This window comes from Bactrocera oleae, chromosome 2 (assembly GCF_042242935.1).
Source record: "Bactrocera oleae isolate idBacOlea1 chromosome 2, idBacOlea1, whole genome shotgun sequence".
NCBI classification, from domain to species: Eukaryota; Metazoa; Arthropoda; class Insecta; order Diptera; family Tephritidae; genus Bactrocera; species Bactrocera oleae.
The window spans coordinates 84419965-84442535 of record NC_091536.1 but is presented as its reverse complement, the minus strand read 5'-3'; the positions used below and the strand labels follow the sequence as shown (position 1 = coordinate 84442535).

Sequence of the window (22571 nt, the reverse complement as noted above, 5' to 3'; positions counted from 1 at the left end):
ATGTATCAGAAAATTATTTGTTTGTAAGTTTACACCAAACTATCATATAGTAATTAGTAGGCAGTATATTAATTATAGTCAACTTAATTAAAATATTAAAATATGAACTATATACTTGGCTATGTCGGAATTGTTAACCTCACTTTCGACTTTTCGAAAACCAGTGAAACAAAACTTAGCGAACAGATGCGCGATCAACAAGTGTAATATGACAGAGAAATAAAGAAACAACAATAGCTTTTTTCACTGTGATTGACTTTCTAAATGAGGCACATCAGCATTTGCGCTAAGATTGATTAGCAGCAGCAGGGCTTCGGAATGACCACACGCATGCATGTTTGCACACATTTTGCGCCAAGGCACTGCCAGCGCATTGCAATCTAGTATTTATCACACAGTTTATTAGCTGCGAATTTGTGGCACTTGTCGGATTGACGTTGGAATGAGGCACGCCCATGGAAGTAGCGTTTGGAGGCCGCTCGTCACTCGTGTTATGTTTCAATTCAAATGCTTCTGCCTAACTTGGAACTTTTGCCACAGCAACTGCTCAACTTGCTCAACTGCACACACACATGTACTATATAAGTTAGCTAAATGGGGCTATACCTCAGCTGTAAAGGAAATTCAGCGCGAAATGAGTGACGCACCTAAGCGTATGAGAGATTAAATAACCACAAGTGGAGCAAAATTTCCACAGTTTTTCTTTGTTCTTGCCGTTTTTGTCAAGAAATACATCAAAGCGTTTTCATTTGCTTTGTTTCCACACAGACTAAAAGCAGGATGTGGCATGCGCGCAGGATTGTGCATATCTGTTTTCTGAGTAAATTTTGTCACACGTGTGCATGTATGTATTTGTTCGATATATATTTGCAATTATTAACAGATATATACAACATACATATATCTAAGCACGAAATTCAACTACATAAAAAACGCTTCTTTTAATCTTTACCAATTTGGTTGCAGCGCGGCGCCACCTTCTACATACGAGTATGGCTGTGATTAAGCTGTGCGTTTTTCCCGTTAATATAAATATTTACTTTAATAGCTCAACTACTAGCATAGATGTTGATTGCTTGACTTTGCTGCGGTGGCCGCGCACACCGCGCACGCACCCATTTGAAACCACCTTTAGCTATTCACACATTTGTTTTTTCAGCAAGATCGAGTGCAACAACAACAATCACATCAATGGCAAAAACGCAAATAATTTTATTATTCGATCTTCACCGAACTATTTAAGTTTATTACGTTATTTCCAAATATTGTATCTAAGTGTGTTGAAGTACTAACACACATGCTAGTCCAAGACACACACCTTCCAGCATGTGTGTATGGGTGTGGATGTGTTAGAACAATTGGAAAATTTACTAAGGTGGTCTACTACAAAAATTAGCTTTTAACTACCACACTTCTGTTTTATAAACTAACAAGTAAGGAAGGGCTAAGTTCGGATGTAACCGAACATTTTATACTCTCGCAAAGTCAAATGGTATACTCGTTTGAGATTTCTTTGTGGATTGACTGATATTTTCGGTAGAAGGTCAACTATAGGCAATGGGGCCCATATATTTAGTACTTAGGGGTTTGAACAGTTTTGGTTCGATTTAGACAATTTTTGGCCGCAAGGTGGCATACATTAATTGCATTATTCACGCAAAGTTTTACCCCGATATAATCATTGTTACCTGATTTGCATAGTGGAAAGTGAAAGAATCAGATGGAATTGAAAATGGTGTTACATGGGAAGTAAGCGTGGTTGTAGTCCGATTTCGCCCATTTTCGCACTATGACATAGAAACATGAAAAGAACGTTACGCACCGAATTTGAAATCGGTTGAGCAGATCTCAAGATATGGGTTTTCACCTAAAAGTGGGCTGTGCCACGCCCACTGACTAATTTTGAACGCGGTTTCTATAAAGCCAATTTATACCATCGCAGAGATAAAATTTAATGTCTCTGGCGTGTTTAGTGCTTGATTTATCGCGCTTTTAGTAGTTTTTAACAGTACCGTTATATGGGGAGTGGGCGGAGTTGCCATCCGATTTCAACTATTTTCACACCGTCAATAGAAGTGCTAAAAACATTTGCTTCTAGTGAATTTTGTTATTATAGCATTAACGGTTTAGGAGATATGCACATTAAACCTATTAGAGGCGGGACCACGCCCACTTTTTAAAAGAAGTTTTAACTGCAGATGCCCCTCCCTAATTTGATCCTGTGTACCAAATAACAGTCTTGTATCTTATTGCGGAGCTTAGTTATGGCAAGTTATTTGTTTTTGATTAATGGCGTTTTGTGGGCGTGGCAGTGGTCCGATTACGCCCATCTGCAATACCAACCGTCTCACGGTACCAAGAAACATGTCTACCAAGTTTCATAAATATATCTCAATTTTTACTCAAGTTAGAGCTTGCACGGACGGACGGACGGACAGACAGTCACCCGGATTTCAACTCGTCTCTTCATCCTGATCATTTATATATATATAACCCTATATCTAACTCGATTAGTTTTAGGTGATACAAACAACCGTTAGGTAAACAAAACTATTATACTCTGTAGCAACAGGTTGCGAGAGTATAAAAAGGAGGAGTATTTGAAAGTAATTATTTTACAAAAACAAAATTAAACCCATATTTAAACTGATAATATATGTATAAGTATAGATTGCATATAGCCCTAGCCCTAATTAATTTCGAGTTAATTTCTTTGAGAATACTTGCTCAATAAAGGTTCTTTTTCAATAATTATCAAAGCAAGTAAATTAAGAGAAGTAGGATTTCTAAAGATCTAAAGTCAAACCTGAAGCTTACAGTGCAACGATTTGCTGAAGAAAAGAAGCGAGATTTTTAATAAACGAAGGTAAGCCCGGAAGGTAATTTCATTTTGATTTATTGAATTTTTAACTGAAAGGCTACCTAAAATGTTACCCAATTTATATACGACATAGTGTTGGATTTCGACTAAGCTTAACAACAGTTTTCATGCCTAAATTATATTGCTCCCTCTTTCTCTCTCTCATGTAGTTCTCAAAGGCTAAAAGCACTTACGAAAATATCTACAAGTTAGTTTTCAAGCAAACTTAAAACACATCGTTGAATTTTCTTTCGAAAATCTTTTGAAAGACAGCAAAGTAAGGCCAAATTTTGAAGAAAATTGTTTTGTTAAAGATAGATTAGTCACAATTAGATTCAATGAAATTGGATCTCAGTCATCTCAAAGCAGCAAAAAAAGTCTACTATCACAAATAATTCAAAAAATTAAAAAAGCTAAAAATAGATATTAAAACGAGTTTTTGTTAATTAATATATTAAAGTGCAGAAAATAAAATTTTTTTTTTCACCAATAGAAACAGATTTGAACAAGACCTTGTTAGTATTGGAAAATGTGGAAAGCCTTGCAAAAATTAAAACAAAAAAAACGATCACCCTAATACACATATTTACATATGTATGTATATTTATATGCACACTCACATTACATTGTAAGTAATTACATAAGTACTTAACACAAACACTTAGTCAGCGTGTGGTGTTTGCCCCACAGCGTGCAACCAGCTATAGATGCGTCCGCTCCACTTGTGGCTTTACACATGTGGCAAAGTGTCTACCAATTTAATTCTAAACAAATCAATTTTCCAGGCGAGCACAATGCACTTGATCGACTTTCGTTTTCCTAACCAAACATAGAACTTTGTACGTATGTATGTGTGTGTGTGTGCATGCATTTTCAGGTGCACTCTCAACAATATTTACAAGTTCACTTAACGTAGCACCCACTTAATATAATTTTATTATATTTGTGTGGCTGTAATGGCTGGCCGTGAGCGCTGCGTGAACTCTTCGCAAATTTAGCGTATCAAAATATCTTTCAATAATCATTTGTTGCTGAACAATTTGACGTCGAAAAAACGAAAACAATCGCATGCGTGAATACTATTAGCTCATCGTGCGACAAGAGAAATGTGCAACTGTTGCCAGTTCTGGTTTTTGTTTTGCATTAACGGCATTGCATTTCCCAAATTGGCGCCACGTGTGTTTGTAGTTTGATATGAGAAACCGCTAAATATTTAGTTTCATCACAAAATATTATTGGTTTATCATTGAAGCACGTACAACCGTAATGAAAAACAGAGGAAAGTTCAAAACTTATGGAATTTGAGATTTTAATTAGCACTCGTAATAAATGGAGGGCTTCTTCTGTAGACCGTTGTTGCTAAGCAAACTCTTTCTTCATTTCTAAAAAATATACATAAGTATATGGTTTACGTTATTTTGGGGAATTTTTAGATTATACGTCAGTTTTGTATCCTCCAATTATAGAATAAAGTAATCAATGTAAAGAAAATGATGAACTGATATGATGTTTATCAAGGGTAAAAATAATAAGCAATAGGAATGAAATGGGATTTTTCAATTTAAGAAAACAGCTAAGATGGCATTTGGGGGTTTTAAAGGAAGCAATCTAAAAATTAGACAACAAACGTGGCACCGACCACCTTTAGGTGAAATCCTATATATCAGAACGACTCAACAATTTCAACAAAACTTTATATATCTAAATGCAAAAATTAGTGAAATCGAACTATAACCACGCCTACTTCCTACATATCACAATTTTCTGTATATTTCACTTTACTATATATATTGTAAATCAAGCCCTAAAGAAAATATCGAAAAAAAAACTTTCCAGAAATAACTCGTTTGAGGTATGTGACCTCACAATTAAAAATGGTTCAAAACGGACTATAGCGTTTAAAGCCAGACATAACAACTATGTGAGTCTCTGTGCCGATGACTGTCTTTTTAACGGTCAATCTGTGAATTATCGTAACGAAAGTCAGAGAATATCTTTTACTGTTAATAATATATGCTTATCCAAAAATTATTAACATCGGTTCAATAGTACCCGTAAAGATCCATATGTAATTATATATTATAATTATGAGAAAATCGAAAAACTGAATACGAAATTGCCAAACTAAAACTGATTATTTACATTTAACTATATGATATTACTATACTACAATACTTAATTATCAACCTGATATAAATATATGTTTACATTGTTACTTAATGAAGTTATTGAACCTTGGCCTTGTTCTGTTGTAAACGAGCGGCAAAAAAATACTCGCACCAAAAAAAAAACACCCTTATAACGAATGAATTAGTTCTTGAAAACAATTTGTTTTTTGTAGATTCTAACAACTAAAGCCAACCTCTCTCACTAAAAACTAAAGAAATTAGTAGATTACCTTGAGAGAAGTAAAATATTCCCCCACTCTATTCGAAATTACTTTCAAGCGTTTCAATTATTGTAGTATTTCCATACATTGCAATTTAAAACGATTATTTAGATGCTGTCGGGCTTATGAGTTACAGAAAGAAGTTCGAGAAAATAAAGATGGAATCATTTGTATATTATGTATATATTGACTGTGAAATTTTTCATAATTCCTGTCGATAGACTCCTTTTAGGTAAAAAAAAAAATTAGAAATCATCTGACGTTAAATGAATCTAAAAATTTCGGAATCTTATAAGTATAAGAAAATCAAAAATCATCTGTCGTTAAATGAACTTAAAAAGTTTGGAAGTGTTGTCGAAGCATCCTAAAATGATATATAAAACTTAGACTAAAATGTATCAAACTAATTTTTAATGTTCCAAAAAACCACAACCTAAAAAAGGGAGTAACTAAAAAATTGTAATTGGTATCCAATTTCATTTCTGTGGAAACACTGGTGTTTAGTTTAAATCACGAACAAGATGTTTATAAAATGTATGAATATTAATCAAAATAATTTTTGTTGAAAATTTTTTTTAAATGCAACAAATGTTATTTCATTAATTTTTTAACTAATATTATTATTTTTTTATATCAATAGAGTTGCCTCAACTAAGTATACTATTTGCATTTCTAGCTTGTATCATCAATAATTTTAAAGCTTTTTCATTTTCATTCTTTTTTTTTCAAATAAATCAATGAAATATACTTAACATTCATGAAGCAGCAAGACCGAGCACAAATATTTACAAAATTGTCGCTTTAAAAGCACCAAATAGACAAACAAATATTTATCGGAGATTTCAAGCAAGTAAAGTGGCCGCAAATTGAAATGTGGCGAGTTAGTGAAAGTGTATTTGAAGTTGAAATAATGAATTGAGTAATGTAGATGACGAATTCAAATCTAAATGCTCTGTGCTTTATCACATTTATGCGACTGTTGTTGCCTGCATCGATAATGGATAAGCTCAGCACTTCATGTGCTTTAGAAGCGTGCAATCCAAACTGTGCCACAAGGATAACAAACGCAAATGACACTGCTATACCGTTGGCCAAGCATTGAAAATAGAGAAAGCGTAAAGAATACAATAGTAATTGGAGCTAGTAGCGGAAATGGCAGAAATTGATGTAATTCAAATATTTTAATAGCTCAATGTCAGCCATAGTTCATACACACGACTACGCAAATACGAGCTTAAGCGCTGACAGAGTTCGAAATTTCGAAATGTTGCAAATGCATGCAAATATATTTGCTCAGCTATGGTTGTGTGTGTGTGTGTGTGTTTAAGAACGCTTTAACACACATACTTGCTATTCAGCAGGCACACAGTTACACATACATACACATCAGGGCGTATATGATCTATAGCCATCAACGCAATCCCCCAAACAGCCCATCAGCTGTTGCTACACTTGCATGTATATCTTCAAGTGCGTTCACAAACATTTCGAAATTAAATTAAAATCCTTTATTGACATATTAATTTGCACAGTACACAAAGAGATTCAATCAATTGCACAACAGGCGCATTTGAGGCAGACATACATACATACAAACTTCTGTAGATATTGTCTGTACATATATCAGCACAAATCATTTTAATCACCAACTAAATAAAATTGATTTTTCATGATTGCTCGTAACAGCATCCTGCCATCAGGAGCGCCAGGCAAAAAATTTAAAATTATTTTTTTTTAAGTTTTTTACATATTTATAATTTATTTTTTTTTGTCATTTTATTTTTTGCAATTTTTTTTTATTCTTACCGCAACCGCCTCGACAAATCCATTTTGTTGACTCTTATTTAAATTGCTGGGATTCCAAAAAGTTTTTCCACCCTTGTCTTTACCGTTATTTTTAGAGTGAAAAGAAATTTATATTTAAGTTTTTTTTTTCTAATTATTGCACATGTGTAAATGTTTTTGGCTTAACACATAACTTAATTTATGTTTTTGTTTTGTTTTCATACAATTTGTGTTTTTATTCTCCAACAGATTAATCCAATATTTATCTACACTGCTCTACAAGGATATCGTTATAGCTGAGCACCACATACATATATTCTTGTACGTAACAGTAAATTAGCTTATACATATATTTATACATATATACAATATATATATATATATATATATATGTATTGGTATTTATGCACAAACAATTTCACAACACAATCCAATCCCAAATGTCCTGCTTGGCGCAAGGACACTGCTTACAACGATTCGCGAACGCGAGCGAAAAAGGAAAGCACACCCGTTGGACAGGAACGCCAACACGCAACTGATCACAATGACGGAGCATACGATCGCAGTTAGTGGGTAGACGGTGTAGCGGCGCGCACGATCAATGGCACAACGTAAGGCAAACCAACAACAACGACAACAGCAGAAACATGCCACAATCTCCGCTGAAAGCAACAATGAATTGACTTCCAGCGCAAAGTGAACGCCAACAGAATGATCTGCAGTCAGAATCCAGCAACGACGATCTACATGCACACACACATACACATCTATGTGTAGAACGCAACATTTGGAGCAAACGACGAAGCACACACGCACACATACTTGCGCGCATACATTTGAATATAGCGCATTTATTATGTGTGAGATTGCGCTTCCGCTTTGTATGTTATTCTAGTGCCGAACACAATCGGCTGTCCGGCATATGCCTCGTCCACCCAAACACCCACTGGTGCGGAGTGCTGCGCGATCGCGTAACTACACACACACACACATACAAACAAACATACAAACATACATACACACATAAGTTAGCACCGTTCTACATGCGCTAAGCGCGATTCAAACGCTTCTGAGCAGGCAGTGGGGCGTCAGCGTTGAGCGGATATTGATAAGACACAGCTCACACAGTTCGGAAATACATATAAGAAGCAAATGTGTTGTGTTATTTGTGATTGTTTTTGCTTTTCAAAGCTGATATCCGTTTTTCAAGTCGCCTTGCTGCCAGTTTTTATGCACATATGTATATGTGTTTGTCCCTTTTTGAAATTTTAGCAATTCTCGATTAATTGCTTATAAGCAGAAAAAAGTTCAATTTTTTTTTTTTTTTTACAAATTTTATCGCTACGCTCCTTTTTTACAAAGCCTTGCATTTACTAAAGTCACATTACATAAGCAACATGCAATATGCATACATATTATACGTTTATACAAAATGACTAACATAACTAACGCCGCCTGCATTTGCTCCAGTTTTAGTTTACTTGCGCCGATCCATATAGTACATTAAGTTATTTTTAAAAATATAAGTGACTATGTCAATTGAATGCAGATACTCTCACTTGTTTGAGAACATTTCGCGCGCCTGCAAATTCTGCTTGCAACTTTTACTGCTGTTACGAAAATATCACAAAATCCAACTTATACCAGCGCATACACACACAGCCACACGCAGTGTTGCGGGCAAAAATCAATATTGCTCAAGTAAACACAAACTCTAGCGGCTTACTGAAAGAGCCACATGCGCCTGCCGCACATTCGTGACGCAGCGCGCACGGTATTGTTAACGACCGACCGGCCGGTTTGTCAAACACGCAGATGGAGCAACAGCTTTTAAACGGCTAGCTTACGCCGCATGAAACATGGGTTACGTACATACACACATATAGAGACATATTCATATTTCCCTTCAGCACAGATAGTTGTTGTATAGTGATGAGCTATGCCGGTGAACGGCGATCGCACTTGTTGTTTGATTGTTTATTATGGGAGAGATACTCATTTCTCTAAAGTACACACACGTGCGCTCTCCGCTTTCGCTCTCATGATAGTGATCAACACTGTTGGCGATAAGTTTTCACTGTTTATATGAAAAGGCGGGAATTCACTTGCAAGCGATTAAGTGATGTGATCAGATGCGACTTGATCTGATCTGATGATGTGATATTTTATGCACAGAAGTCGATTAAAAGTATTGAAAAAACCGCACACAAATTAAAAAAAAAAAAACAAGAAAAAACGTTTCCGTCGGCTGCATAAAAGCTATAATATCCTTCCCAAGTGTTTTATGCTAGATATTGTCGGTTCCGACAAATGAGCAGCTTATTAGGGAATAAAAATGTTGTGTACAAAATTTCATATCGATATCTAAAAAACTGAGGGACTAGTTCGCGTATATACCAACAAACGGACGGGCAGACAGATACATGGCTGAATCAACTCAGTTCATCATGCTGATCATTTATGTATATATGCTATAGGTTCTCCGACATTTCCTTCTGTTGAAGGTATAAAAATTGATAATATTTATTTTACCTAGTCGTGTGCATATTGCCTTTAGTTATGTAACAACCCACATATAAATTGCGTCGAATATGACGACCTATGCTGAAAGCACTGTAATTCTTTAGGTTAAAAACCGGTAAGTATCAAGGCCATTCATCAATTGGTTGAAAAATAGGAATTCTATGCCGTTACAGCTTTGTGAGCTAAAGTAGCGTTCATTCACCGAAGCGCTGGTGCCGCCCAGAAGCATTACAAGCTCGAGAATATCGTGGAGATACAAATCTAAGCGAATGCGTTTCTTGATGCACGAAACCCGTGAGAATCTTTGTGAACCCAAATCTTAAGCGACAGCGGATTTCAACAACGAAGAACGACAGCTGAGATACTCAATGAGAAACTATTTCAATAGTTTCAATGGATGTGTGCTTGTTCCACATTTTTATCATCCTTGGTATCACACGACCTTGTTCTCGTCTGTAAGAAGATAAACTTTTTTAAGTTTGTAAACCATAAAGACTAAGATCCTTTAAATAATTAACGCATCAATTCGGGTTAAATGTCGGAATCTTAAGAATTTTTGAGTTCCTTTAGTTGACGCACTACTTCTAAAAACATTCAGATATCTTTTCGGGCGTGTCAACGTAGTTCGAAAGTTAGACGTGCATGAAATTGTTTGTATTTTGTGTCTACAATTACTTTTGTCAGAACAAATTTCACTTTGGGACTTCCCTTTTTCAAAATAATATTCCATTCATTCGAAAGAAACATGTGAACAAGGATTTTCTTCCGACAAGAAAACAAAAAAGGGATGCATTTTTATTGACTCTTACTGACAACAGTTCAAAGGCATATTTCCGCCGAGCAAAAACTGAATGGAACTTTCAAAAACATAAAATGACACAGGAAAAGTGCGAGAATGTAGAGGCTGCTAAAAATATTTACTCGCAACAGACCCTAACAAACATCAGCCACACTTACGATCACGCGAGCGTGTTCCCCCGTTATAGAATCACAAATACGACGCTGTGGCGCTGACAAACACGTTGCAGCCACTAATTATGCACACATGTGTGATCTGTCGACGACACACATTCGGAGTCTTTCCTTGGAAAAAAGGGCCAACGCCTCGGCAATTAATGTTAAAAATAATGGAATATCCAAAAAGCAACAACAATAACATCACGCCAAATTAAAATAACTGCATTATTGTGCTGAGGGCTGGAGGCATTCTTCATGGAAGAAATAAATGAATTAATGTGTCAAGTCACAACAACAATTTTTTAAAGTATTTCAAGGATTGAAATGTAAAATTCACTGAAGCGCTGACATACTGAAGGATTTCATTTAACAGAAAGGAGGCTCAGACTGATTTTCGGTGAACATGTGTTGCCCACAACCGCGACTGTTCAAACGATTAAAGGTCGACTTGCTGAAACAATCTGACTTTATGCACACATATGTATATGTATATTAGTATATAGTGAGATTTGGCGGCTGCGCATTGTCCACAAGTGTGTGTTTGCAATTAAGCTATTTATCATTATGACGTTTAGACTATATACTATCTGGTTCAAGAAATCTGTGTACAAACTATATACAAGTATGTACATATATTTGAAATTTTAGTTACAATGTGTTGGTAACACGTTATTTAATTCGACAAATGTGGGGCAATACAAATTTCAAACAATCTCTGATCTCTGATATCTTTGATTTGATGATTTTGCTGTAATACATATACCTATTATATACTTAGGATCAACAAAGTTTAACTAGCGACGACTGTTATTAGAAGAAGCTCTTTTGATATTGTTCGCCAACAGAATTATTCTGCAGTGTGCTCATTAGTATCTTTAAACGTTGAACGGTTGCCTATTAAGACGTTATTAAACACGCCCAACGGACTATATTTATTAGGACCGCACCCCTGGAATATCTTCTGAAAATCTTTATTTTTTAGACCTTTTCTCCATCTAATATTAAGATGTTCTTTACAGACCCCTCACTCATTTAGAGAGATGGTTTAAGCGTGTTCACTTCAAAAACCAGATTCATAACCACAAAACTCACATTCACAATAAAAATGTACTTTGTAATGGGCCAATTAAGGTGACTTTTGGCGAACTCCAAACGTTGACATGTCTGGTGGCTAACAGTGGAACTTTTCGTGGATGGCACGCTTTGAGATTTTGTTCTTTAAGACGTCGCCGAATAGTAACGCCACTAATATTCAAGCTTAAGTCATTTTTTATCTTGCTGGACGATGCAAAAGGCTGCGCCCTGCTATATCGCACAATAGATCGGACCTCATGAGGCGTGGTTTTACGTTGGATACCATGATTTTCGGGCATTTCTTTAAAGTTTAAAGCATTATGAATCATTTCAGCAGAACATCCACATATATCTTGGATGTTCTTATATGTTTTTCCCAGGTTTCTTAGTTGCACTATAATATTTCTTTTTTCAGGAGTACAATGTTTGCCCCTGCCCACTAAGTTAAAAAATAGAAATTTATTTCTGTGTTTTCTAATGTTAATAATAGTCACTAACGCAACCCCACTTACTTTTTATCAATTAAACGTCTTAACAAAAATTTTTTGGCTTATCAAGATACGCACTGCTATTTTAATGAACAGCCAAAGACTGGTGCTTCTAGCAAAAAGACTTGTTCATTTGCTTAAATCTCGCAAATCTAACGGGATTTTTTCGTTTCTTCCTTATACACATTCCATTCTACAACAACAATGCGTAGACGTTGGAATAATTGTAACGGAACTTGAAAAAAAATAACATTACTTGATTGCATTTCTCGCACTGCTATTTTTGTGAACACAGCTGTATATATATATATATATATATATATATATTGCATATATTTTTTTTATTGCATATATTTTTTTTTTCGAACGTCATATTAAAAATATTTCCTTTAATGCAAATATGCAAAAATGTAATTCTTCATCATATTTAAAATTACATAAATAACTATGTACTTGCATATATGTACATACGTACAAACCAAACATGTGCATGAAAAGTGAATTCCGCTTCCTATCCAAACTGCTCAGTGCGTTCATTGTGTTAAATTAATGTGCTTTTAATTGACTCACAAACAAATGCAAACAAATCCTTATGGCTCCGCATCAAATTTCCAATTCATTCATAAAATTTGCGTACTTTACATTCTCGCTTGTGGATACATATTTAAATTTAAATGACTGAACAAATAATGTTTAAGTTTATTTAATATCATTTGAAGTTTATTTAATATGCCCTCTATGATATTAGGTGTGTAGTGTTGTAAAACGGTCAATTATTCAACTTATCGGCGTTACACTATCAGTAAGCAGATTGTGTGAAGACGATATGGTGACAAGGGCGAATATCTTAGATAAAAGATCTGACGAAATTTTTTTAAACCATGGGCACATATTACTCATAAGAATAGAAGATCACATATACAATTATCAAAAACTTATTGTCCAAATTTTTTCTAAGATATCTCACATACCAACCAATTATTAAATATAGTATAAAATCAACCAGAACAACGAAAATTATTGAATTGCGTACATGTGAGCTTTGGGAAGGTTTGGACAGGTTTCGGTAACTCTTTCATACTGGCCAATATATGAACATATGCAACATAAAATCAGAAAAATGTGTGAGCCGATTTCATTTATTTCAGTACCAAATGTGATTATGATGATTGACTTACTTACCACATTTTATTAATATATTGCAGATTACTGAACGTAGTCGAAACGTTAGGTTTATACATAGAAGAATAATTATACTCACTTAATTGCCACTAAAATGGCTCACCTATGTGACTCATAGACGTTATACAGATATTGGCAAGGATGTTTGATGACTGAGCTATCTCCTATAAATGAAAATCTGATTTCGTTGAAAATATTATTTTATTGGAAATGGATTTGTATCAATTAATGAATTCGTCTCCTCATCCAGATCATATTAGTACATGTCTATACCGATTAATTTTAGATGTTACAATGAACTGTTATATAACGGAAACTAATATAATTCTTACAGCTTATTGCGAGAACATAAACATTTATTGCCGTGAATTTTGTTGGTTTTCAAGCCGGTTAAGGAGCACACCTAGTGCAGCAGCCTGAAAAAGAAGAGAATTTGAGAATTTAAAAAATAATAATAACTACTTTATCAAATTGTTTCAAAATTTTAAAAGCATATTTCTAGATATTTTAAGAATACACAGTAAAATTTTTTAAGAAAATAATTTAATATTTTGCGAGTTACATACGATCTCCGACGGCGCTTAAAGCAAGGTCCTGCACTACTACAGTGATTATGGCATTCTCCATGGAATAAAAACATTCTCCACTAGAAAATTTTGAGTGTAAAAAAGGCGTTTAAAGATAAACTAATTAAGCTGAGTGAACTGAGCGGTTACACTTAAGAAGACTGTAACTTAAAACTATTTCAGATACTGATTTAAAATTTAATCTGTTATTTTTAAAGGTATAACCTATCGAATTATGAAAAAATCGTTTTTTTTTTAATTTCACAGTAGGGGAGCTCCTTAAAATAAATTTCGAATCGAATTGATTTATATTTATGATAGTTGACATACAAATGTATTTCGAAATAATTTCGACATTATAAGCTATATAAAAATAATTTATTTAGATAAAAAGATTATATAAACTAAAGTAATTCCGGTTAACATCATTTTCATTTTCTCAACGGAAATAATTGCAAAACTCTCATATTAAAAACCCGATAGAATAAAGGTTATCTTTTACCATTAGATTTCATTTGCTACTAGCTTTGATTTGTCTCGCTTGAAAGAAAAGCTTTATTTCTATCAGAAAACGCGTTTTCAAGTAATCAAGAGCGAAAGGTCCTGCATGCTTCGTCGACTCCATGGTATGTGCAAGTGCATATAGAGCAAAAATAGATAAGAAACGCACTTTCATTAAATATTTACTGCTTGTTTCTAGTTGTTGCAATGTCACTGGGGCAGATCCATCGGCTTTCCATGAGGTTCGGCAAATAACAGCTGCCTATGTACCACATATTGTATATGTAGATATGTACGAGAGCTAACATTTGTGTGTATGTGTTTGCAGCAAATGCGATAAGCTTTCTGCTTGCAAACATATTTACAAACATACACATACATACACATACATACACATACAAACATATTATGAAAGTATTAATTCATATGAATATGGCCACATATTTGCAATAATGCTACGATATCAGGTTCTATGGCGCAATGATCTACTCGCTCTCTGTCACCAAAATCAGACTGTCATTTGTGAATGACGGGGGCAAAGCAGATACATACATACATATGTATACATAAGAACTGAGCATATATTTAATTAAAGATTCATTTGTTTTATTAATTTCCGGAAATATTTTGTTACAATCGAAAACGTGTAGACGCTGCTGATGGAACCATACGTAAACATCATATAACTCTACGATCTTGTACATGCACAATATATGTACATACATATGTATGTATGTAACTTCGTTAAATTTGAAAACTTAGAATTTTATAAACAAAGCTCATAAGGAGCTTCAGTATACATATCTACATAACGGAGTTTAGTATTTCCTGCGACGATAACTTATCACAAAACATTCTAAAAATATATTTCTAAAATCATACTTTAAGTTCAATGAGCAGCATATACAAAGGAATAAGCAGAATGACTTTTACGAATGTTTAAAATGTTTTTGTTATTTTTGCTTTTTATTAAAATAATTATATTTTAAATTTTTTATTATGTTTTACAATACTTCAAGTATTTATCTTATACAAACATGATTTATTTAATTTAATTGTTATTTTTTCTTATTTTTAATAAATTTTAAATTCAATATTTACTTTGCATCACAATAAAACTGTGAAAAGCGCAAGTTGTTATCGAACATGAAAATAGTGTCGCGAATTCCACAGCTGCCTTGAAGCTAGTTCCAACTATTTAACCTCCGCCCAGAGGCACCATTTTTGTAGCGGAAGCTCCTTATCGCATAAAAGCTATAATTCAGCAAATGCGCAAAATCATAGAACGAAATATTAATAGCACAAGTAGGTTGTGGCCGAGGCTCCACCGGGCCTACTCAACCTTTTACCGCATACATATGTTCGTATGTATGTATAACACGGGTTACGCACCATTTCCGGTTTTCAAAATATTATCAAAGCTCGTTTTTACTTTTTTTCCACCATGAAATAGGTCGCACGCACTTTGATAACTGAGAATATATATTGAATGACTTTCACTTTTCTGAAATATTATTGACAATTTGGTTTCCTTCAATAATTCCAAAAGCTCATTGATATTTTTCAATCACCACTCATTTCTGAAAATATTAAAGGATGTGTCCTCTTTCAAATAGTATAGTCGCATTATTAGTAAAATATTTTTAACGTATAGCAGTTTCTGAGCCGCTGTAATTGCATTTTCGAATCAAAAGTACTACTCTTTTACGCAGCCTATAAAGAATAAATAGAAATGATCAGCGTGTCGTGCTGAGTCGACTTCGTCATGTCCATTCGTCTCTATATATGTATACGAACTAGTCCCTCAATTTTTGAGTATCCATCTGAACTTTAGCACCCGTCCTTTTCTTACTAAGAAGCAGCTCATTCGTTGAAACGGAATCAAGTTCTTGTTTGGAAAACTTTTTCATTTGATTAGATATCTTCACGAAATTTTACGTAGATTATCGCCTAATGCAATGAAGCAATCTTCGAAGAGATCGTTCAGAACGGATGACTATAGCATATAGCTGCCATACAACTGTATAGTTCTCTATACAATACGGTTTTTGGTCTGATCAAAAATCAAATTTTGGCAGGCCAAAACGACCAAACTATTTGACTTTCGGAAGAACGGTCTGTCTGTTAAAAAAAAATACAAATTTCTACAAAATCTATGTAAAGAAACTATTTTTTACATATGTACACATGTGGGTATATACAACTTGCGTACGTTTCCAGCTTATCTTGCTTCTACATTCTTATTGGATATGTGCGTATCGCTGTACAAACGCTTTTCGCACTTTTTGTATTATTCGCCCGAAACCAGCACTTCATAAAGTTCTTGCGGCACAGAAATGACACGATTACTAATGTACTTATACATACTTAGGCACAAATATACAAATTAGTATTTGATACAATGAATGGCGCCTTATCAATCGCCAGTTCCGTTCTCCTCAAAATGCTCCCATTTCATGGGCCCCATTCTTATCCTATGCTCATTAATAACTAACAGCTAACAATAAATGAGCTAGTAATGGTGTTGAGGTTTTACATTCAGACACTGTGTGACATTGAGCATTGTTAAGCGCGCGCTTTTGCGGCATTTAATTTCAAGTTTTATGAATGGTTTGAAAAATAACAACAGGAAGTGTGAATTTCTATGTTTCTATGCGGCTTTGGCGCCGATAACAAAGTATGCCGTATATTCAACTAATATTTTGTTATACAATTTGTAATTCGTTTGTCATTTTATAGGTAATTTTTTACAATTTTTTTATTTTTAGAATGATGTCTTTTAATTATTGACATTCTTAACAAAATAGGAAGTTAAGAAATCTTATAAAAAAAAAATTCACTTTAAAAATATTGTTAACATGGCAGAGTTGATGGGCATGGATTGCATAGAAATATTCTTATGCGAGAAATGCAGTTTCCATTTATCCATCGCGAACTATTTCAAACGCTTTTCTGCTAAACATCTGAATTCCATTAGACCAAATCATATTAAAATCCAGGGTCCCAATCTGTTTGTTGTTCTTCCATGCGCGTTGTGTAGCATACAATGGTATCGCCTGCTTGCGGCACCACTTTGGCATCTTTGAAGCGTAAACCACACTCTACGTCCTTTTTTATGGAATCCACTTCGTTTTTCAAATGGCGCATAGACTCCAATTGACCTAAAAAAAATTGCAGTTTTGAATAATTTCTTTTATAAAAAAGAAGTTGAAAGCACCTTCATATAAAACCTCGTCATCACGCACTAAACGAAATTTGTGTGCCTTCTTCAGTACACCTTTAACACAACGGCAGCCTGCAACAGGCACTTCTTTGCGGCCATCGTTAATGAAGAATTGCTGCAGCACATTCGCCTCGCCCACAATCTCTTCCACTTCCATTGCTGGCAGTTTACTGCTGATTTCTTTTTTAAGATCATCGATAAGCCGATAAATGACATCGTAACAACGTATTGTCACGTCTTTTGGCGCATTCGTTGGTGCAGGCACTGAAAATCCATAGACGATTGCATTAAATGCTTTTGCCAATTCAATATCGCCCTCCGAGACATTTCCCACACCATAGTGTACAACATCGAGTCTACAACGTTCATTGCTGGTGTAGGTATCGAAGACGTCGAGTAGAGCCTCTACAGAACCGTGCACATCACCCTTGATGATAATACTAACGCGTGGCGCATCATCATGTTCGATATTTTCTTTTTCGCGCGGTCCGTAACGCATACGAAATTTGCCGGCCAATCGACGCGCATCACGCTCAGCGCGATATTTGGCCAAATGTTCCTCCTCTTTTTTGCGAATTTCATCAACAGCCTCTTCGGCTTTGTGCTGTTTGGCTTCATGCTCACGCCAACGCAACACGGAATGCGCCTTTTTCTGTAACATAAATTGGAAAGTTAGAAAAATTTTGCATGATTAGTAGTACATGAACATACCTCGGTTTCCACCTCAAGTATAACATCACCAGCTAGTGGCAGTTCGCGCCAACCCAATATCTCGACTGGTGTACCGGGTGCTGCTTGCGTCATTGGTTTGCCATTATGATCGAAGAGACCTCGCACTTTGGCATGAGCTAAGCCACTCACGAGCACGGCGCCTTTTCGTAAAGTGCCGCGTGTAACAATCGCAGTGGAGAGCTTTCTTAAAAGAAAGTTGTCACAACAAGTAAACAGTAGGTGGTTAAAGGAACTCACCCTCTATGTGGATCTGTCTTAGATTCGACCACCACGCCTTCAATTAGTCCAGCAGGATCTGCTTTGAGACCCATAATGGTCGCCTGCGTACTCACAGCCTCCGTTAAAAGTTCTAAATTAGTGCCTTTCAATGCTGAAATTGGTATGGCTTGTATATCACCACCTTGATCCTCTAGCACCAAACCCATTTGCATCAAATCACGTTTGGTTTTTTCCTAGGAGCAAAAATTTTAGTAATACTTTTTCATTTTAACAATAACTCAAAATATTTACAATATCTGCTTCGGGTTTGTCGATTTTATTAATGGCCACAATAATAGGTACTGTTAATAAATGCAGAAATAACAAAAAAAAATTATTTTCCATTATATCCTTTAAAAGCCAAAACAATGCTCACCATTCTCATTCAGCGCCAGCTGGATGACTTCACGTGTCTGCGCCATAACGCCATCCTCGGCAGCCACCACTAGCACAATTATGTCAGTGACATGCGCTCCACGCGCACGCATTGCACTAAATGCCGCATGACCAGGTGTGTCGAGGAACGTCACCTGCTCACCATTACTAAGTTTCACTGTGAAAGCGCCAATATGTTGTGTTATGCCACCGGCTTCACCAGCAGCCACGGCTGCACCACGTAAGGAATCTAAGAGTGTTGTTTTACCGTGATCCACATGTCCCATAACAGTTACTACTGGTGGACGTGGTTTCAATAGTTCTGCTGAAGCTGGTGGGCGTGGTGACACATCATGGTGTTTACCCAAATCACCCGAGTCTTCCACATCTACATCTGGGGCAGAAACGATACGTGTCTTCACGCCACATTTATTAACTATTTCTTGTATGATTTTCAGATCGTCTAGACGTGCATGTGGTTCTATATTGTCAGCGCCCTTCACATATAACATCACCTCCTGCACGTTCTCTAAAAATGATAAAATAAAAACTTCAATAAAATATATGGAAATCATATGCGAACTAATATCTGCAATTACCTAACGGACGTTTTAAACAATCTGCTAGTTCTTGCACGGAAATGTGGCGCCAAATATCCACTACACCTTCTAACTTTGCGCCACTTTTCTTCTTTTTCGGCGAATACTCTATGATGCGATCAGATTTCTGAAATCACAATCAAATTAGTAATAAAACAAATATCAAATATAAATTTACCCACCTTCTCCTCTCCGGTTTTTCGTCGTTTGCAGAGCACATGACAGGTGTAAACATTCCTTCGTGTTACATTTTGAACGACTGTTTTGGTTATGGTTGTGGCTGTTAAGTTAATTGGAAGTTGTCGCCCAACAACTAGCCTGAAATGCCTCGTGCTGCAGTAGTGGCTGCGCGCTACTGTGCTGTAATGTGAAGATATCAAATCATTTCGAAGTCAACAATATACATTTAAAAAAAATTATCTTCATTCACACAAATTTTTTTAATTTTTAAGCCTATAATCTCATGCACAAAATACAATTTCTTACCGCACAAACGAACGAAAAAACATTTTACGTAAAGGCTACAAGTTGTCAATATCCCGGTCTATATTTTTTTTTTTTTGTTTATCAAATTAATCAGCTGTTCGGGATGTTGCCATGTTGTTATAAAAATTTAAGCTGTCTTCAATACCAGAGAGCGTATATCATATATATATATATATCATATATATGTTATAAAAATTTAAGCTGTTTTCAATACCAGAGAACGTATATCCAGAGAACGTATATCAGAAATATATATATATCATATATATATACGTTCTCTGGTCTTATGACATCCCTCCAATTTCATTAGTTTTCTATTTTTGTTTTCATACCAGACAGGTTTTTCAAGAGCGATCTGGATATAATCTACAATTCTTGACTTAATTATTTTACTTAACACGTATATGAAAAATTAAATAAATAATCTGAATATTAATAAATGAGTGCGTCTCTGCTCTTTATACCAAATTATTATGTCGTTGACTCTGCTAATCAATCCTGGGCGACATCTACAGTTAATAAATGGCTTTATTATAATATAGTATAAATCAGACGCGCCATCTGTGTGTCGATTACAGCTATTGCCCTTGTAGGTATCATAAAAGTAAAACTAAAGAGGTTTGGATAATTGCTAAGCGTTTGTATGGTTAATTTAGTGCAGAACTGAAAAATATCAATAAAAAATGAACTGAGAAGTGCCGCAATATTCTCTGCGCGAAAATTCACCTTCAAGAAGTGAGAGTTGACAAGTAAGTAAATATTGATTATACAAGTTGTTTTTTATTACAAATTGTTAAAAGTGCTAAATTTGTAATTTGTGTTGTTGGTTCAGTTTGTGTGTAAATTTATAATGTCACTTTTACACCTGTGTACATATATGTGTATGTATGTAAATGTGTCGGCGATATTCACGATTCAAGAAGATTCAAAGTGCTGCGTTCTTCTACTATGTGCCATAGCCTTGTTGTTTGAAAAACCTTATATTTTCTCGGTTCCACTACGCGTTTGCGCAACACAAAAAACAACAACAAATAGTCTGCGCTGGTCTGGCACTATTGGTGTTATTTACTGCTGCTTAATGCCAATTTAAAGCCAGTTATATGCTTAAATGATTGTTCCTTGATAAACAGCAGTCAAATGGCGACTAACGCACACGTCAGCCAGCTAGTCAACTTATCGGCCTGTCCGTCGACTTGTCAGGATGCATGCTGCCAGCTTGTCAGCAAGTTCGACAAGCGTCAGCGTGTCTGTTTGAATTATGATGGAGCGCGCAAATATTCCAGATGCAAATATTTGCAGGAAAACTAACTGTAAATACAGGCATACATACAAACCTATGTATAACAGCAATAGTTGAAGCACACACTTGCAACAGCTTATGCTGGCAGAATCTGCCAACTTATAGACGCATATGAATGCATAGCTATATTTCCATACATATGTACATATGTCAAAAACGCATATTGCAGCAGGTTCAGTTCCAGTTAGTCTGCCCATGACTACATAGACGAGGAAGCGTAAAGCCTTGTAACTGACGTTGAAACATCACATCACTTGTCCATATCGTATATGTACATACATGTATATATATTTGTATGTAGGAATGCAAGTTGTCTTATAGCGGAATCCGGTTGCATATCATGTGCGAGCTGCGCAGCCTGTATGTATGTATATGTATGAGCTAGCTTGGCCAAAATGTCAGTTGCACGCTCGATAATATGTTCTTCTGCTCTACAACGGTATGCACTATGCCCAAAGTGGGCGCTGAATGACTTTTATGTCAACGGAAGCTGAAAACACACAACGACACATACAAAGAGTTGTTTAACTTACATATGTATGTAAGTGTGCAAGTGCTCAGTAGAAATTTGTACCCCACAGCAAATCGGACTAGCAGCAGTGCAAGAAAGGCGATGTGTCTGTTGAGTAAGCAGGACTCCTTTATTTATTCACACCTAGTGTAACAGAATAAAAAAGGACGATTTTTTGAATTTAAAACCAAAAAAAAAAAAAAATTTTAAATACTACTATATATATTATTTTACATTGTAAGGGTATATTTCTTCATTTTTTAAGAATACAAAACAAAATTTTTTAAGAAAAAAATTAAATATTATATATTTCGTTTTACACGCGATTTCCGACGGCGCTAAGACAATGGTGCTTTACTAAATATTACAGTAATACCGACCTTCGTGAATGAAAACTAACAAAAAAAATGCTCCACTAAAAGATATTGAATGTTGAAATGAAAAAACAAATAACAAAAAAAATGTCTGAAAAAAAAATTCAAAAAATGGTTGTGTTTTAAAAAAAAAAAGAAATTGAATTTGGTCCAGTTTTTTTGACGTTTTTGATCTGCCAAGTGGTATTAGCTAAGTTGTATGGACAACTATAGATATAACATGCAGAAAAAATTCATAGTGATGAGATTATTTGTGTACGAATAGAGACAGTCAAGCAAATTTGAAAAATATAATTTTGCGAACAACGCTTTTAAAGTTTAACTAATTGAGCTGTTTGAACTGAGCGGCTACACTTTAAAAGGCTGTAACTCAAAAACTTTTTAAATG

General features: G+C 35.1%; 2 protein-coding genes across 6 annotated transcripts in view; both read right to left on the bottom strand.

Moving 5' to 3' along the window:
• Ppn (proteoglycan-like sulfated glycoprotein papilin) overlaps positions 1 to 7577 on the bottom strand; it is a 52286-nt gene extending 44709 nt beyond the window's left edge. For 4 of the 5 annotated variants that reach the window (XM_036361390.2, XM_036361389.2, XM_070105887.1 and 1 more), the window contains exon 1: positions 7056 to 7577. In XM_036361390.2, coding sequence (XP_036217283.2) covers positions 7056 to 7078 — 23 coding nt within the window. In that variant the 5' untranslated portion in view covers positions 7079 to 7577. The remainder of the gene's footprint in view (positions 1 to 7055) is intronic. The other variant, XM_036361388.2, reaches the window with a different exon arrangement.
• Positions 7578 to 16958: 9381 nt separating this feature from the next.
• mIF2 (mitochondrial translation initiation factor 2) lies at positions 16959 to 20088 on the bottom strand. Its single transcript, XM_014241804.3, has 9 exons — positions 19999 to 20088; positions 19695 to 19872; positions 19513 to 19639; positions 18915 to 19442; positions 18791 to 18840; positions 18518 to 18732; positions 18260 to 18464; positions 17543 to 18200; positions 16959 to 17486 (listed from the first exon to the last, which is right to left on the bottom strand). Exons 1-9 carry the CDS (start codon positions 20019 to 20021, stop codon positions 17314 to 17316), a joined length of 2157 nt encoding a protein of 718 aa, XP_014097279.3. The 5' UTR covers positions 20022 to 20088; the 3' UTR covers positions 16959 to 17313.
• Positions 20089 to 22571: the final 2483 nt, after the last annotated feature.

Coding starts and splice junctions, on each gene's coding strand:
- mIF2 (XM_014241804.3), bottom strand. CDS start 20,021: ATGTTTTTTCGTTCGTTTGTGCG. Junction 19,443..19,512: donor TTGTTTAAAACGTCCGTTAG/GTAATTGCAGAT, acceptor TATCATTTTTAG/AGAACGTGCAGGAGGTGATG. Junction 18,201..18,259: donor TACTTGAGGTGGAAACCGAG/GTATGTTCATGT, acceptor TTTATGTTACAG/AAAAAGGCGCATTCCGTGTT.